This window comes from Lipotes vexillifer, unplaced genomic scaffold (genome assembly GCF_000442215.2).
Source record: "Lipotes vexillifer unplaced genomic scaffold, Lipotes_vexillifer_v1.1 scaffold1069, whole genome shotgun sequence".
Classification (NCBI taxonomy): domain Eukaryota; kingdom Metazoa; phylum Chordata; class Mammalia; order Artiodactyla; family Lipotidae; genus Lipotes; species Lipotes vexillifer.
The window spans coordinates 699,475-716,245 of NW_006787014.1; the positions used below are offsets into that span (position 1 = coordinate 699,475).

A 16,771-nucleotide genomic window follows, 5' to 3' on the forward strand; every position below is an offset into this window, starting at 1 on the left:
CTTTAAGAAATGACTATCCTTAATAAAGCTTTTAGCTTAAAGTTCATGTTGTTTGTTATATAATATTATAGTTCTACCTCATTTTTAAACCACTCAAATTATTCAGTATTGTGATTAATTTTATGGTCAGTGCATTTATAATTCCCCATATCTTTTACCCAGTTGGCCACCATTGCATCTTTCTGGGCTTTTCCCTCTAAGTGACATACAGTCATTGTTTACTCATTTTTTTCACTGAAAAGCTCTCTTGGTAAATATTCTCAGCCTTTCCGCCAAAATGGCTTTATTTGATTTTATTCTTATAATAAATTAAACTATGAAATTCTATGTTTTGGATTATGTTATTTTAGTATTTTGGATATATCTTTTTATTATTTTCTGTACTTTATAATTGCCTAAGTATTCTATTGTTAAAAGTAATTTGTCTTTTTTTATAAAGTTCTTTTTCAGTATTTGTGTTTTGCTCTGATTTTCTTTTACTTTACTATAATATTTTTAGAAGTTTATTTTATTTATTCTGCTTGCAGTTCAATGTTCTTCTTAAGTTGAGGACTCACGTTCTATAATTCTGTAAAAGTTTCAGTCATTTGTAATTGTTAGTCATCTTTGCAACTTCCCTGTGCTGGTGGGTGTGATGTCCCATCTAACCTCTCCCTGAGGGGCAGCCTTTTCACATTGCCAACTTTGTTGCAAGGTTTTTCATTTCATCTCTTCTTCTTTTATAAGCCAAAGGCCAAATTTCCTGTCCTTCTTGGGTGTTAAAACCTTATCTCCTAGTTGTAAGTCCATATCTGTATTATTGTCCTCATGGGCACTAAGTGCATCAGATTCATAGATTACCACACTGGCTTTTAATTCTCTATTCATTTCTGGAACCAAGTATTTCCCTTTCTGCCTTCTCTCCATCTATCCTTCTTTCCTCCTTTACTTCCTTTCTTTCTGAGGGGGAGCAAAATGCACCACCAAAAAAATATGCCACTTTGACATGTTATTTTGAATTAAAGTTACTTAAGAAATAGCCAATGCAGGAAGGACACTCTGACCTTCCTTTGTCCCCTGAAAGCATGAAATAAATCTCCCATGTGAAGGTATTCTAACTATACCTTATCACTAGAGATAGGAAATTCAAGGCCAAGAATGTTGTATAAACAAACTTTGTTACTTCATAATTAATTTGCTACTCCAAGCCTAAATCCCTTTGTTTTGTCAAATCTTCACAAATAATTGGTTCTTTCTCTAAAATGTATAAAAGCTGCCTGCTTTGGTCACTTCTTTGAGTCTCATATCTTTATGAGCTTCTGTATGTGCAACATTATATTTGTTTTTCACCTGTTAGTCTGTCTCACATCAATCTAATTCAGCCTAAGAAACTAGAAAGGAAAAAGGGAAAAGTTTTCCTATCCTACATTCACTTCTTTCTTTCTTTTTCTTTCTTCCCTCCTTCCCTTCCACCCTTCTTTCCTCCCTTCCTTCTGCCTTCCTTCTATCTTTCCTCCCTCCCTCCCTCCACCTTTTTTTCTTTTTTTTCTTCTCTTTCCTTCCTTCCTTTCTTTCTTTCTTTCTACTTCTACCATTTAATGTATTTTTAAACATTTTTTCAAAATTTAAGTTTATTTTAAAGTAAGCTAAGGGGCTGCATCAGGTTTTTACTTCATGTTTCTATAAATGTATATGTATAATCTGGAAAAAAAAGGGAAGGTAATAACCACATGTATCACAAGGAGTCTAATAACAAAGAGCTTATGTCTGACATTCTCTTATTTCTTTTATACTGAAAATCACATGATTTTCACTAGGAAGATAAGTCTGTTAGGCCAGCTCTTGGCTGGAACGATTCTAAGTCACTAAATAGCGCCGTAGACAAAGTAGCCTTACTCTGAAGTAGGGCTTAGGCTGTCAAATTAAAGGAAAATTGCCCTTTCTTCAGTCATTCTGACACAGCCCTGATGTCCTTCACTCATACTTTGCAGAGGATGGCCTTCTTTTGGCTTTGCATTTAATCATTATTACTCAGTGAAGTGAAACTCAGTCTTATAGTTGGCATGAAAGTCTGTTTGAAAGCTGTCTATATGTTCCTAGTTTACAACAAACTATCATCTCTTGAAAGGATGAAAGAAAGGAAGCGGGCTGGTTTTACAGTCAAGCCATCAGGAAGACATGCTTGCATTGAAGTGTGTAGAACATGGTGTAGGTGGAGGTTCCTACTTCTATGGAAAACTAGCAGATTTTCCGAGTTTCTCTTTCCTCTGAACTAGTTCATAACATGAATCAGATGTGAGGCATTTGCTTCATCTACAGCTTCTTCCAGGGCAAAAAGTTGAGGCTGCATCAGAATTGCTTGCCTTTGGCATGAAGCGTGTTTTCTCTGTGTTTCACTCTTTTGATCATATGACATAAATATGCCTTTGTGTAAAGCAGCGATTTTCATCTGATGCTATCAAAGGGCTTTACAAATATCAGATCCTTGAGGAGTAAAGTGATCAGAAAGAATGGGGGATTCTATGCCTGGGAATTTAGTTACAACTATGAAATACACAGATGACCAGAAAAAAGTTTCTTAATCCTTTAGACTGTCTGATTCCTAGCAAATAAAATAGAAATAATGTAATGTATAATCTTAGTAGCATAAAGACATATTTATCACTTAGCTCAGTTATTAATAAATTCAGATAATGTGAGATGAGAGAGAAGTTGATAATTCAAAATTCTATATAATTCTTTCATATTCTTTGCCTAACAATCTTTTAGAATTGCTTAATAAGAGGAAAAAATTGAATGTATACAAATTCTGCATTTTAAAACATTTATCTGTCTTTTTAAAGTCAAGTAATGGCATGTCCTCCAGAAAAGAAATGGATAAAATACAAAGGGAAAAGTTATGGAAATTTTGAGGGGCTGAGGGATGGAAGACTTCTGTTTTAAAGACACTATCTAGTAAAGCAATTATACTCCAATAAAGATGTTAAAAATAAATAAAGAAAAGAAAAGAAAAGAAAGATATTGTCTGATTTGGTTCTCACAGTAATCCTGCGAACTGGTTTTATTACCCTTCTTTTACCACAAACAAAGAAACAAACAAAGAAACAAACAAACCGGGACTCAAAATGAGGTCAACGGCTTGTATAAGACAAAATTTTGGTCTTGTATGATGGACTCACTTGTTTCAAAGCCTATTTTTGTTTTTAGGTTGGATTTTGCCATATTTCATGATTGACTCTATATAGAAGGCTATATCACTGGCCACTGGATAAAAGGGAAATGTTTGACAAAAATCATAGAGTTTATATCTAAGTGGTAGGGGGACCAAGCTATAAAAAATGTGCTATTATAGAACTTTGGAACCAGAAGTCTTATTAATCTCCTTATAGACCTAGCATTATTGACTGATTTTTTTCACACATGTAATATTTTAATGAGTTTATGTCTGTCAGCCACATTAATAGAACAAATTATTATACTCTGGGCATTAATAAGAATTATAAATTTTATCATGATGAAGCTTCTAGAAAATAATGGCCTTGTCCTTGAGGGTGATGAATTGAGGAATGGTGAAAGAACTTGGTTTCAGTAGTGAGGAATCATGCTGTGTCATTATTTGTGATGATCTTTCTATATATCTCCTTTTCTTTTATTTTCATGGAAAATAATCCTGTTCATCTGTCCATATGAACCCCACTATCTATACACAATGAGGTAATAGCATCCAGTCTTTAACTCACCTAAAAGACCCTAAATCCTATCAATTTCTCACACTGCTTGTATAGAAGTCATATTTTCTCATTATTTCTGCTTTGCCTGTTTCAACCATAATCAATTAATTGCATCTGTCATCTCTGCATTTTGCTGCTATTTCTACCTGCACTGCACTTTCTTCCCTTCTTCTGTTTACTTATACCAGTCTTCCTTCAAAGCTCAGTTCAGGCGCCATCTTTCCCCAGGAAGCCTTTCCTGACAATCTTGTCTCCACAGGCCTTTCACAAGATAGTATGGGTTATGTGTTTCCACTGTATTCCCATGATTCCCTGCACATAAATACCAACATATAGACCTGGTGAAAAGAACAGAGATAGTGTAAGCACACTGGTGTGTTCAAGCCCTGGATCTATCAGTTATTAGTTGCATGCCCTTGGATACGTCCTCTATAATTTCTGAACCTCATTTTTTTATCTGCAGGATTAGAACAACCACTTAATGCAGGTTTGTTGTAAAAATGAATGACATTATGTGAAAAGCACAGAATAGGAATTTGTGCTGAATATCATTCCTTTGGCCTCCCAGGCCCATTCTTTCCCTCCTTTACCCTGTTCTGGGCCCCAAGTAGGTGATTTATAAGATCTGTATTAATGGGCTCCTTGCTCGTCTGGCTTGAGCTTGGCTTCATCCACAGAGTGCACAGACAGAAAGATCAGAAGGCAGAGGGCAAGTGGAGTCAGGGGTCAGGGTATTTAATCTCCCAATGCTTCTTTGCCACGTAGCCAGGGGTTGCCTGCATCTTTCTACAAGGCCACAGCTCCCACCAGCTGGCTCAGTCAATACAGTGACTTTCTCTGTCTTCCAGAAATTGTTCCCTCCCTTTGCCCTTGATGCCCAGGGTACTGCATTATCCTACGTTCATTTCCTTTAACGCTGCTGCCAACATTGTAAATAGTTCCTTTATTAAACCCTCCTCAAAAAGTCAACTTGAGTCAACTTGAGTGTGTCAGCTGTTTCCTGCCAGGGCCCTGACAGACACCACATTCAATATTATTAACAATATGCACTTAACAAACGGTTCTGTAATTGTCTCTTGATTTCTTTGAATCCCCTGCCAAGCTGTGCACTACTTCGGAGCAGGGACTGTGGCTCATTTGTCACTGTTATCCTCCATTGTCACATACATTGCTTGGCAAAATAGAAACACTTAATAAATGTTTGTTGGTTGATTAAATGAAAAAAGTAAGGAATGCATGTCATTCTGACCCCTTAAAAGTAGGCACTGCCCTTTATTCTTCTGAGTACAAAGCTTCACACTGCGTAATATAAATAAATGTTTGCTGCAATGAATGTGAATTTGTCCAGAAATAAGAGCATAAGATGATTAAAAGGAATGTTTCTGGGCAAATTAATCTTGGGAGGAGTCAAAGGGCTATCAGGTTAAGTGTCATATAAAATTAGTTTAAAAGGATAGTCAGGGGTTTCCCTGGTGGCACAATGGTTAAGAATCTGCTTGCCAATGCAGGGGACATGGGTTCGATCTCTTGTCCGGGAAGATCCCACATGCTGTGGAGCAACTAAGCCCGTACGTTGCAGCTACTAAGCTTGCGCTCTAGAGCCTGTGAGCCACAACTACTGAAGCCTGTGCGCCTAGAGCCCGTGCTCCGCAACAGGAGAAGTCACCTCAACGAGAAGCCCGCACACAGCAATGGAGACCCAACACAGCCAAACATAAAAACAAATAAATGAATAAATAAATTTATTTTTTAAAAAAAGGATAGTCAGGACTCATTGAACTCTAAAGAGAGGGCACAAAATTTGAGATTAGGTGAATATGTACATAAACCCATACTTAGTTTAGTAATCTATGCAACTATTTGGAGAAAAGTGAATTGAAAGGAAAGCATTCTATAGATCATTTAGGTAAACATTTTTTCAACCATTGTCTTGCATAGAACATTAGTCTGCTGTATCCATTTGGAAATATATCACTTGAAGCATAATCACTAGGTTACTTTTTTCTCTTTACCATAAGAGATATGCTAATTATATTAATTTGGTGGGGTAAGACTAATGTTGGGAATTACATTCTTAATTTATCACAGGGATCATGGTATACCCAGGAGCTGCTCAGCAAAAGACAATGGGTTTAAAATGGCCAATCAGAAATTGTGGCTGTGATGAGGGCTCAGATTTTGGGTGAAATAGTTTAAGAGACAATGAGATTGAGTTTTTGTTATCTAAAGCTATACAAAAGCAACAGCATATTAACAACCTTTGGAAGTACATAGGCAGGCACTATCACTTTCAATTGTGGAAGGTTGAAATCAGAGAGGTTAACTGCTTTGCCCAAAGTCACACAGAACTTGGCAGCACCATAATTAATTTGAACTAATCTGTGGCCCAGTGCTTTCCACTTTACCAGGATGAACCTTCTAATCCAGTGTTGAGTGTGATGAGTACAATGACAAAGGTGAACCCATGGTAAAAGGAGAGAATAGAGGAAAGTTCCCCAAGCTACCCTTGAAGGAGGCCTGTACGTCAGCAAAGTCTTCCTTAACAGCTGAGCTGAATCTTATAGTGTAACTAGATTATGGAAGTGAATTAAAAAAGGAAGCATTCTTAGTAGGGGAAAGAGCATGTGCTAAGCTCAGAATCCTAAGGAAGCATGACATCTCAGCATAATGGCAAAAGTTCAGTATCTTAGAACATAAGGTTTTAATTGGAGGAAAAGAGCAAGTGAGGTTACTGGGTAGAGAAGAAGGGGCCAATTTTTAATAATGATATTTAATTATATCTAATAAAATAACTATTTTCTAGCTCTTTACACTGAAAAGACATAGAAGTAAGACCTATAGCAATGAATATAATCCATACCCAATTTGTGGTCTTTAATAATAACCATTTCAACATTTATTGAGTACTTAATAGGTGTCAGATCTTGTACTGAGTGTTTAACATGTATTATATCATTTAAAACTCAAGAGCCCTATGTGGTATGACTGAGTACATAGTGATAAGTGGAATTACTGAACAAGTTCTAAGTATATGCTTATTTTTTCCCCCCCTTTTCTCTTACTGTGAGGCCTAAGAACTAATCATTCATAGACCTGAGATAAAAATTTAGAGTCTGACTCCAGGGCATCAAATCTAGGGGCAGTTGAGGCCTGTGACTTATACAACTTTGCATCCCTCAGGTATTTAGTGCAAGGTCTTGTGTATGGCAGATGCTCAATATTTACTGAATAAATTTAATGAGTTTAAACTCAAACCGTAGAGAGTTAGTGGCTACATTTTTCTGCCTTCAACTCCACAAGAGCACACACCTAAACACAATCATAATAATCATTGCTCAACATATCACAATAATCATTGCTCAACATATCATCATGTAGCTTGGCTAACGGTCACTAATCAGCTGACTACTGCATTAATTTTAACCTCTAAAAGAAACACACCGAATACATAAAACTCCAGAAGTCTTCATGATAGTTAAAATATATACATAGGTTCTGTTTAGAGGTTGATAGGGCATCAAATCATCATTTTGAAAATTGATAAATAAAGGGTAAGAACTGAACATTTATCCCACCTTTCTTGTACAGAATGTATTTCAGAGTAGCCAAATAGTTGATGAGGAAAAGTTATTCTTTATGAAAGAATCGCAGTTGATAAATGCAAATAGAATGATAGAATTACAAACTTCACTATTCTTGTAATCTTTCATTGAAATGCTGGATGTAAGAAACAATTATTAGTGAATGATAAAACCATGAGGTAAAAGTTTGTTAGAGAACTATATAATAGACAAGATGGTCTGACATCACCTCAAACCACTGATCAATTTAAAAACTAATAGTACAAAAACCAGACAATATGTTCCTCTGATGTCTTTGAATAAGTAGTACACAGAAACAACTATGAAGTCATTCTTAACAAAAACAAAAGCAAAATTGACCTGAATCTAATCATCTCCTATATTTAATTCCCTAATTATAGAAAATATGAGATTATTATTGAATATTCATGAAGTGATAGGAAATATAGGATAAAGAAGCATGCTAAATTATGCCACAAGGATAAAATTAGTCAATCCTAAAATGTGGGGAATTCTGTAGGACACAATCTGGTTTGTTCCTTGAGTATATTACATCAAAAAAAAAAAAAAAACAAGAAGAGAAACATTGATTTTAAAAAAACAAACCTCAGAAATATATGAACCAAAAGCAATGTATAGACCTTGTTTGGATCTTGAAAAAAAACACTTTTAAGATAATTAAATTGAGCATAAACTTGAAATCAGATGATATAAAGGAATTATTTTTCTCTCTTTTTGTCCGAGGTGTTGTACTGCTACTGTGGTTGTATTTTTAAGTCCTTAATTGTTAACAATTTACACGAGATATTACAGACAAGATATGTTATCTGAGATTTGTTTTAAAACACTAAAGAATTTTTTGCTTTTTTTTATGGGTGGGAATGAAGAAACAGTGCCTAGAAAAAGATGATGGTTGAAAAAGCTTGATGATGTGTACATGTTAATTCCTTATATTATTTTTCCTAGTTTGAGTATATTTAACTCTTTTTTTTTAAACATCTCTATTGGAGTATAATTGCTTTACAATGGTGTGTTAGTTTCTGCTGTGTAACAAAGTGAAACAGTTACACATATACATATGTTCCCATATCTCCTCCCTCTCGCGTCTCCCTCCCATCCTCCCTATCCCACCCCTCTAGGTGGTCACAAAGCACCGAGCTGATCTCCCTGTGCTATGCAGCTGCTTCCCACTAGCTATCTAGTTTACATTTTTGCATAGTTACATTTATTTAAAAACGGTAGCTACTCGAACTGAGCTAATTATTTTACTTATACTCAATAAATGGTAGCTACTGTTAAAATTGAGAGAATGGGGGGCTAAAAAAGCTGGAGAAGAAGGTTCAAACCATCATCAAATAACAAAGCAAAGGCAAATGATCAGAGTGAGGTAAAAGAACAAGGTTGACTCGATCAAAACCTGTGAATAGGTGAATTATCAGTGCAAACAGCAGAAAAGAGAGGACAAGTGTTTGTGGCTAGACTATAACTTAAACTCTAGAATTCAATATGTCAAAAATTGAACCCATATTCAATTCCCACAAACATTTTACCCTCTATTGTTTCTTATTTTAGTTATTGACACAAACCAGAAACCTAGAAGTCAACCCCAAATCTCTTTCTCTTCAACTCTCACTCCTCTTGAATTCATCCCTTATCTATCTCTTAAATTCCTTCACTTATATTCATCACAGGGATCATCACTCTGCTTCAAGCCACATAATTGATTGCCTGGGTTACTCCAATAATCTCCTAGGAATTATTTCTGCCTTTACGCTTGCTCCCACCCCATATCTATTCTTATCTCAGCAGCTTGAGTGAAATGTTTTAAATGTGCATATGATTACATAAAGACGCTTCAAACGTTTCAAGGACTATGATGTCATCCATATATACACTTCTATACTTATATCACATGTCTGTAGCCTTGGAGGTTATAGCCACTTTAACTCCTTAGGATCCTTGAACATGCCATGCTGCTTCCAAGTTGGAACCTCTGCATATTGTGTTCCTGAGCCCAGAATGCTCACATTCCTACTATTCTCTTCACCAAACAGACTTCTACTAATCTTTCAGCTGTCACTTGAAATATAACTTCTGCCAGAAAGCATTCCTCAACTATGCCTCATGAGACAAAATAGGTCCCTTTGCTATCTTTCCTAATAGGTTTAAAAAAATTTTTATATCAAGTTAAGAAGTATATTTTCCACTTGCTAAAACTGGAAAAATTCAAATCAATATTTACAACATATTTACACTCATTCACAGATATATGCAGAGCCACAAAGAATTTGGAGTCACTCAATGTGCATGAGGTCTGCAAAGTTATGCACTGCCTTCTCATTTCAGCTCTCACACTATGAACAAATGTTCTTCCCATGATCTATTTAGTGTCATGTCTGTGCTTTTTGTTGGTAATTTTATGGCCCAAAATTGACTCCAGGAATGGTGCTTATGTGCTGTCTAGTGTTTCTAAGCACAAGGAATGTGCCTTAAAGAAAATACATGTTAGGTAAGCATTGTTCAGGCATAAGCCATAGTGCTGTTAGCCAGGAATTCAATATTAATGAATCAACAATATATAGTAAATTTAATCAGGTAAAAAGTTATTTAAAATATGCATAGTTATAAATATTATTAAAATTACTAAAATTCAGACGTTATTTCAATAGGCTATATGTTGCATGCGGGTAGAAACCTCTCTGTTGTGCTTACCATAGCATCCCTACCTCTCGTTGTATGCTTGATAACTGATGCTCCACAAATAATTGCAGAATATTTACAGAGGCCCTAATTCTGGTTAACAGAGTCTCACATTAGCTCAGGTGTCAACTCGTACAATAATCTCCCAGGATAGGACAGACACCTTCATATTCTGAAAACTAGAGGCACCTAGTGAATGTACATCTAGAGTTCAGGGAGGAAGCAATCTAAATGCGGTTTGACATTTTGAAAGTTTGTGCTTTTTTTTTTTAACTGAAATAGAGTTTATTTATAACACTGTTAATTTCAGGTGTACAGCAAAGTGATTCAGATATAGATAGATAGATAATTCTTCAGATTCTTTTCCCTTATAGGTTATTATAAAATATAATATAAAATTTTCAGATCCTTTTCCCTTATAGGTTATTACAAATTATTGAATATAGTTCTCTGTGCTATACAGCAGGTCCTTGTTATTTATCTATTTTAGATATAGTAGTATGTATATGTTAATCCCAAGCTCCTAATTTATCCCTCCACCCCCTTTCCCCTTTGATAACCATTAGTTTGTTTTCTATGTCTGTGGGTTTATTTCTGTTTTGTATATAAGTTCCTTTGTATCATTGTTTTAATTTTTAGATTCCACATATAATTGATATCATATAATATTTGTCTTTGTCCAACTTACTTCACTTAGTATGATAATCTCTAGGTCCATCCATGTTGATGCAAAAGGCATTATGTCATTCTTTTTATGGCTGAGTAATACTCCAGTGTGTGTGTGTGTGTGTGTGTGTGTGTGTGTATACCACATCTTCTTTATCCATTCATCTGTTGATGGCCATTTAAGTTGCTTCCATGTCTTTGCTATTGTAAATAGTGCAGCAATGAACACTGGGGTGCATGTATGTTTTGAATTACGGTTTTCTCCAAATATATGCCCAGGAGTGGAATTGCTGGATCATATGGTAGCTCTATTTTCAGTTTTTTAAGCAACCTATATGCTGTTCTCCATAGTGGCTGTACCAACAGACATTTCTCTAAAGAAGTTTTTATTAACAATAAGACAGTTTTACAAATGGGCCAGAGGAGATAGTGTCCTATATTTGAGAGTAATAAGGAGGTCTGTCGATGTCAGGATATCAACTTTGTGAAGGAAACTAAGAGGACAAAGTACATTTTAGCCATTCCTCTAAGCATGCTCTGAAGATTATGAAAAAGAATTGGGAGAGTAGACACAGAAGCCTAGTGGTGTGATGGAAGCTTTCTAAGTTATTCACTGGGAAGCCTGACGGGAGGCAAATATAAAGCAAACTTCTTAATTAAACTGAACATGAGAACTTAAATTCTGTCTGCAAGTAGATGCAACAGAATTATAAAAGGCCACATGTGGTTATAAGTAACACAGAACTAAGACTCCCCAGGGACAAGAAGCCTTGTGTTAATCTCTCTGTGGCTCTGAAAGAAGGAAGAAAAAAGATTAAGCCTCCTTGTGGAGATCATGTGATGACTTCCTGATCCCAGCCAGAGGCGGCATTTCCATGGAAACTTCTCTTCTCTTCTTCTGCTCCTTCTACTTAAAAAGGCTGCTTTGAGTCTCAAGAGAGTTGTAGGGTGGAGACTTGATGTTTCTTCTAAATAATGAGAAAAATTCCAGCAGAATGGGTAGAGAGCAGAAAGGCTGACATTCCAGCATCACATGTAGTGATGACCTTCCCTGGATCCCTACAGCTAAGACTGCAGACACTGCTGCTTCCCTCAGAGCTTTCACTTTCTCTCACTTGTTCCTCAAGTTCAGGGGACCACCAGCTTTAAGTATGGAGCAGGATAAGGAAGGAAGTCTCACAGGGGCAACTTTGACTTGACTACCCTCATCCTGTAACTCTTCAACTCACCTCAGTACAAACCATTTGATTTTTAAGCCCCTCCATGGATTGGGCCCAGGTTTAATTCCCTATAGCATGGGGGCATATCTGAAGCCAATTCTCCAACTCAGCAGATGAAGCACAGCTCTCACCTCTCTACAGTTTCTCCTGCCTGAAATATTGTCTCCATTCTCATTTGTCTTTCCAACTTATGTCTATCCTTCAAAGTTTGGCTCAAGGGGTACTCTCATAATAACATTTGCATACCATTATCCAAAACTGTGCGATCCTTTCCAGTATCCTCAGTTCACAAATATGTCCCTCCATTAAAAGTCTGATGTTCTTCTTTTCTATACCACTAATTTGAAAACTAGTGTAGTGGTAAAATAATATTTTTATCCATGCATTTCAATTTATCGAGCTCACTATACACACAGAGAAAAAATTCTTGAAAAAATTTGCATGATCAATGAATATTTGTTGAATAAATATATCAGTCCTTATTCACTCACTCACTACATTGAGAACTCCTTTGCAAGACCATGTTGCAAACAAAATTTCAAATGAATTCCTGATTTCCAGAACTTATGGGCTAAACAACATCATTATATCATTAAAATAAGAAAAATACAAACTACTATATATAAAATAAATAAACCAGAAAGATATATTGTACAGCACAGGTAATATAGCCAATATTTTATAATAACTTTATGTGGAGTATAATCTATAAAAATATTGAATCAATATGTTGTACACCTGAAACTAATATAATATTGACAATCAACTATACTTCAATTAAAAAAAAAAAGTTTCCTTTGGAATATTCACTAGTAAAAGTTTCCAAAATAAAGCAGACCACCCAGCTATCAAAGTGACCTCTCATTAATAATAGTCAGAAAATGAGCGATTAGACAGCAAGCAAGCAGCTAGCATCAAGATAATCAGGAAGTGTATCAGAAAAAAAATTTTTCTTCTGATACTTTGTATAAAATAAATAACCTTCAGGGCTTCCCTGGTGGCGCAGTGGTTAAGAGTCCGCCTGCCGATGCAGGGAACACGGGATCGTGCCCCGGTCCAGGAAGATCCCACATGCCGCAGAGCGGCTGGGCCCGTGAGCCATGGCCGCTGAGCCTGCGTGTCCGGAGCCTGTGCTCAGCAATGGGAGAGGCCACAACAATGAGAAGCCAGTGTATCACAAAAAAACAATAATAATAATAAAATAAATAAATAACCTTCAGATATAAGAAATAATCTCTAGGCTCTGAAAAGTGTCTCTTTCTGCAAAGACGAATTCTACCAATGCTGTGGCCTATTTATGGTCTTTGAGAAACAAACCATCTTGCACCCAAAATCTCTAACACTGCCTGACTTTTCTTAATAAAAGAAGCTCCATTCCTGACATGGCTTCTCATTTGCAAATTTAAATCATCACTAATTTTATAGTCAATTAACTGGGTTTATTTAGATCAGGTGGTATTATTATTATTATTATTATTATAACCATAAGAATTAAACTATTAATGGTGAATAGTGTTTCTCACTTTAACTTAGGCCTATCCCACTGGTGGGATACATGCCAACACCAAGGAAAAGTTAGTCATGTGGTTTTCAGAAGATGAAAGCTTACGATAAAGACTGAGAGTGTTTGATGCTGGGGGTGGGAGTGGTATTATATAGGTCTTAGCCAAAACATGTGATCATCACTGAAGGGTTAGCTGGAAAGAGAAGTGTGTGGCTCAGTTAACCAGCTCAGGCAGACCTTGTGAGAACTAGAGGAAGAATGCTCCTGGCTGCTTTGTACTGCCTGCTGTGGACTTTCCAGACCTCTGCTGGCCATTTCCCTCGAGCCTGTGCCTCCTCTAAGAACCTGATGGAGAAGGAATGCTGCCCACCATGGGAGGGTGACGGGAGTCCCTGTGGACTGCTTTCAGGCCGGGGTTCCTGCCAGGACATCATTCTGTCCAAGGCACCACTTGGACCTCAGTTCCCCTTCGCAGGGGTGGACGACCGGGAGTCTTGGCCCTCCGTCTTTTATAATCGGACCTGCCAGTGCTTTGGCAACTTCATGGGATTCAATTGTGGAAATTGTAAGTTTGGCTTTTGGGGACCCACCTGCACAGAGAGACGACTTTTGGTGAGAAGAAACATCTTTGATTTGAGTGTCCCAGAGAAGAACAAATTTCTTGCCTACCTCACTTTAGCGAAACATACTACCAGCGCAGACTATGTCATCCCCACAGGCACCTATGGCCAAATGAATAATGGATCAACACCTCTGTTTAATGACATCAACGTTTATGACCTCTTTGTCTGGATGCATTATTATGTGTCAAGGGATGCACTACTTGGGGGCTCTGAAATCTGGAGAGACATTGATTTTGCTCATGAAGCACCAGGTTTCCTGCCTTGGCATAGACTCTTCTTGCTGCTGTGGGAAAAAGAAATCCAGAAGCTGACAGGGGATGAGAACTTCACTATTCCATACTGGGATTGGCGAGATGCAGAAAATTGTGACATTTGCACAGATGAGTACATGGGAGGGCGCAACCCTGCAAACCCTAATCTACTCAGCCCAGCATCTCTCTTCTCCTCTTGGCAGGTAAGATGTGCTGGACATACAATATCAGAGCATAAAAGAACCGTAGCAATCACTTCTTCTGGAAGCTCTTCATAAACACCTTTCCCATCTCTTTGATCTCCTGCCAAGCCTAGAAAATTTTCCCTATCAAGAGCTCTCAACATACCTTGTATTTTCCCTTTATAGCACACTTCACAATTGTAGTTCCAAAGAGGTGTTTGTGGTTATTTGTCTAATATCCTCTACTTGGTTCCTAAAATCTAATGAATAAAAAGTACTTGGTTCATCACTGTATCTCCTGGCACCTGGGATGGTGCCTGGCAAATGGTAAGAGCTCACGATGTATCTGTTGAACCAATGGATGAATGAATACTTAGATGATTAGGTAAATAAATGATTTAGGTCAATGTTTCTGAAATTTTCTTCACAATAAAATGTATACATTGCACAAATTAAAAATACAAATTCCCATCTTTATCCCAGGAATCCCATTGATAAGAATCTTCAAAGGAGGTTCCTGGGAAGATCTCACTTACTAAATGTCTATGGTGATTATCACCATCAGCAAAATTTGGGAAATATTACTTAGATTAAATTTTCTTTTTAAAAAATATATGAAGACCCTGAGGCTCAAACAGGTAAATAATGAAAATAGCTAATATTCATCGATCAATTAGCATGTATGAGCCCCTGTTGTGTTTATGTGCCTTAATTCATTGAATATCCTTACTAATCGTTCCCCATCTCAAAGCTTTAAAAAAAAACCAACCTGAGGTATAAAGATATTAGGTAACTTGTACAAGATCGCAGAACTAGTAAGTAGCAGAGACAAGATTTGTTCTCAGATAGCCTGGCTGCATGACAACCCTATAATATTGGGCTGGTCAAAAAGTTCATTCGGGTTTTTCTGTAACATCTAATGAACCTGAACAAACTTTTTGGCCAACCCAATATTTCCAAGGACATGTCTGCTATGATGTTGAAAAGATCTGGCCATCCTACCTCATTTTTTTGAATAAGATGCAGAAGAAATTATAATTTTTTCCAAAATATGTGCAAACTTTTGAGGCACAAGATAAGGGATTGTTATTTTGAAGTTTAATTTCTGTTTCTCCTATTCTGATTTTTTTCACTCTGGATTAGGAGCAAAAGGTAGCCAAAGAAATATGCTTTTAATTATTTATCATTTTAAAACCATAGGTGGAAGGAATGTTTTTCTGCCTGTATTCCGAACATTTCTAATACAGCACTTTTTTTTTTTTTTTTTTTTTTTTTTTTTTTTTTTTTTTTTCTTGCGTTATGCGGGCCTCTCACTGTCGTGGCCTCTCCCATTTGCGGAGCACAGGCCCCGGACGCGCAGGCTCAGTGGCCATGGCTCACGGGCCCAGCCGCTCCGCGGCATGTGGGATCTTCCCGAAACGGGGCACGAACCCGCGTCTCCTGCATCGGCAGGCGGACTCTCAAGCACTGCGCCACCAGGGAAGCCCTAATACAGCACTTTTGACTAGCAGTGCTTTATGGAACTAAACCCCAATATTTAAATGAGATGGGAAGAATCTTGCATTCTTACCCGGCGCTCTGCAATTTTGATATGTGGATGGCTTCCCACCCGCCCCTCCGCACTAAGTTCACACACCTTCCAAATGGAGTCTATTGACGCTCATTGAAAATGACCACTGTAATGTCTTTTGTCACTAATGTCAGCTATTTACCAAGAGAAAGGAGTGTATTTGTGCAGGAGAGGCTGGAAAAATTGTGCTTCAAAAAAAAAAATCTATTTCAATAAGCCTTCAGACCTCCTACCTTAATCTATAAAGTGCAAAACTCTCATCTAACTCTCACATCCTCCGTTACTGCTTAAAATACGGTTAAGCTTGGATGCGGGATTTTCAGTCAGTTATAGTGCTTTCCTTAACTGCTTCTCTTGACCCAGAAAAACTGGAGGATTATCTAAATTACCAAAAAGTTACAACATCCACACTAAAGCTTAATAGGCAAATACTAATTGATATTAATTACATTAGATGTAGGCTTCATGGAAGTACCTAAATTATGTTTCTAATTTTTTCTATTCATTTATTGATTATTGAGTGGAAATTTTTTCTGTTTTTTTCTCCTTTACAGTTGTGTCCAGTTTTACTTCTAAACAAAACTTTTTGGCTCTAGTAGGTAAACACTAAGTTGAAATTGTTACAACATTAGATTCGATATTGTTCTATGATTACTGTGTAGTAACTGGTGTTAAAAATAAGATTAGGAAATACAGAGGACAAAGACCATTGAAGAAAAATGAGCAAACGACGATTTAAATAAGGAAGGTGAAATGAGTGAACA

At 36.8% G+C, this 16,771-nt stretch overlaps 1 protein-coding gene across 1 annotated transcript; it reads left to right on the forward strand.

Annotated features, from left to right (window-relative positions):
• The first annotated feature begins 13,153 nt into the window (after positions 1 to 13,153).
• TYR (tyrosinase) lies at positions 13,154 to 14,533 on the forward strand. Its single transcript, XM_007459686.1, has one exon. It carries the CDS (start codon positions 13,640 to 13,642, stop codon positions 14,531 to 14,533), a length of 894 nt encoding a protein of 297 aa, XP_007459748.1. The 5' UTR covers positions 13,154 to 13,639.
• The last annotated feature ends 2,238 nt before the right edge of the window (positions 14,534 to 16,771 follow it).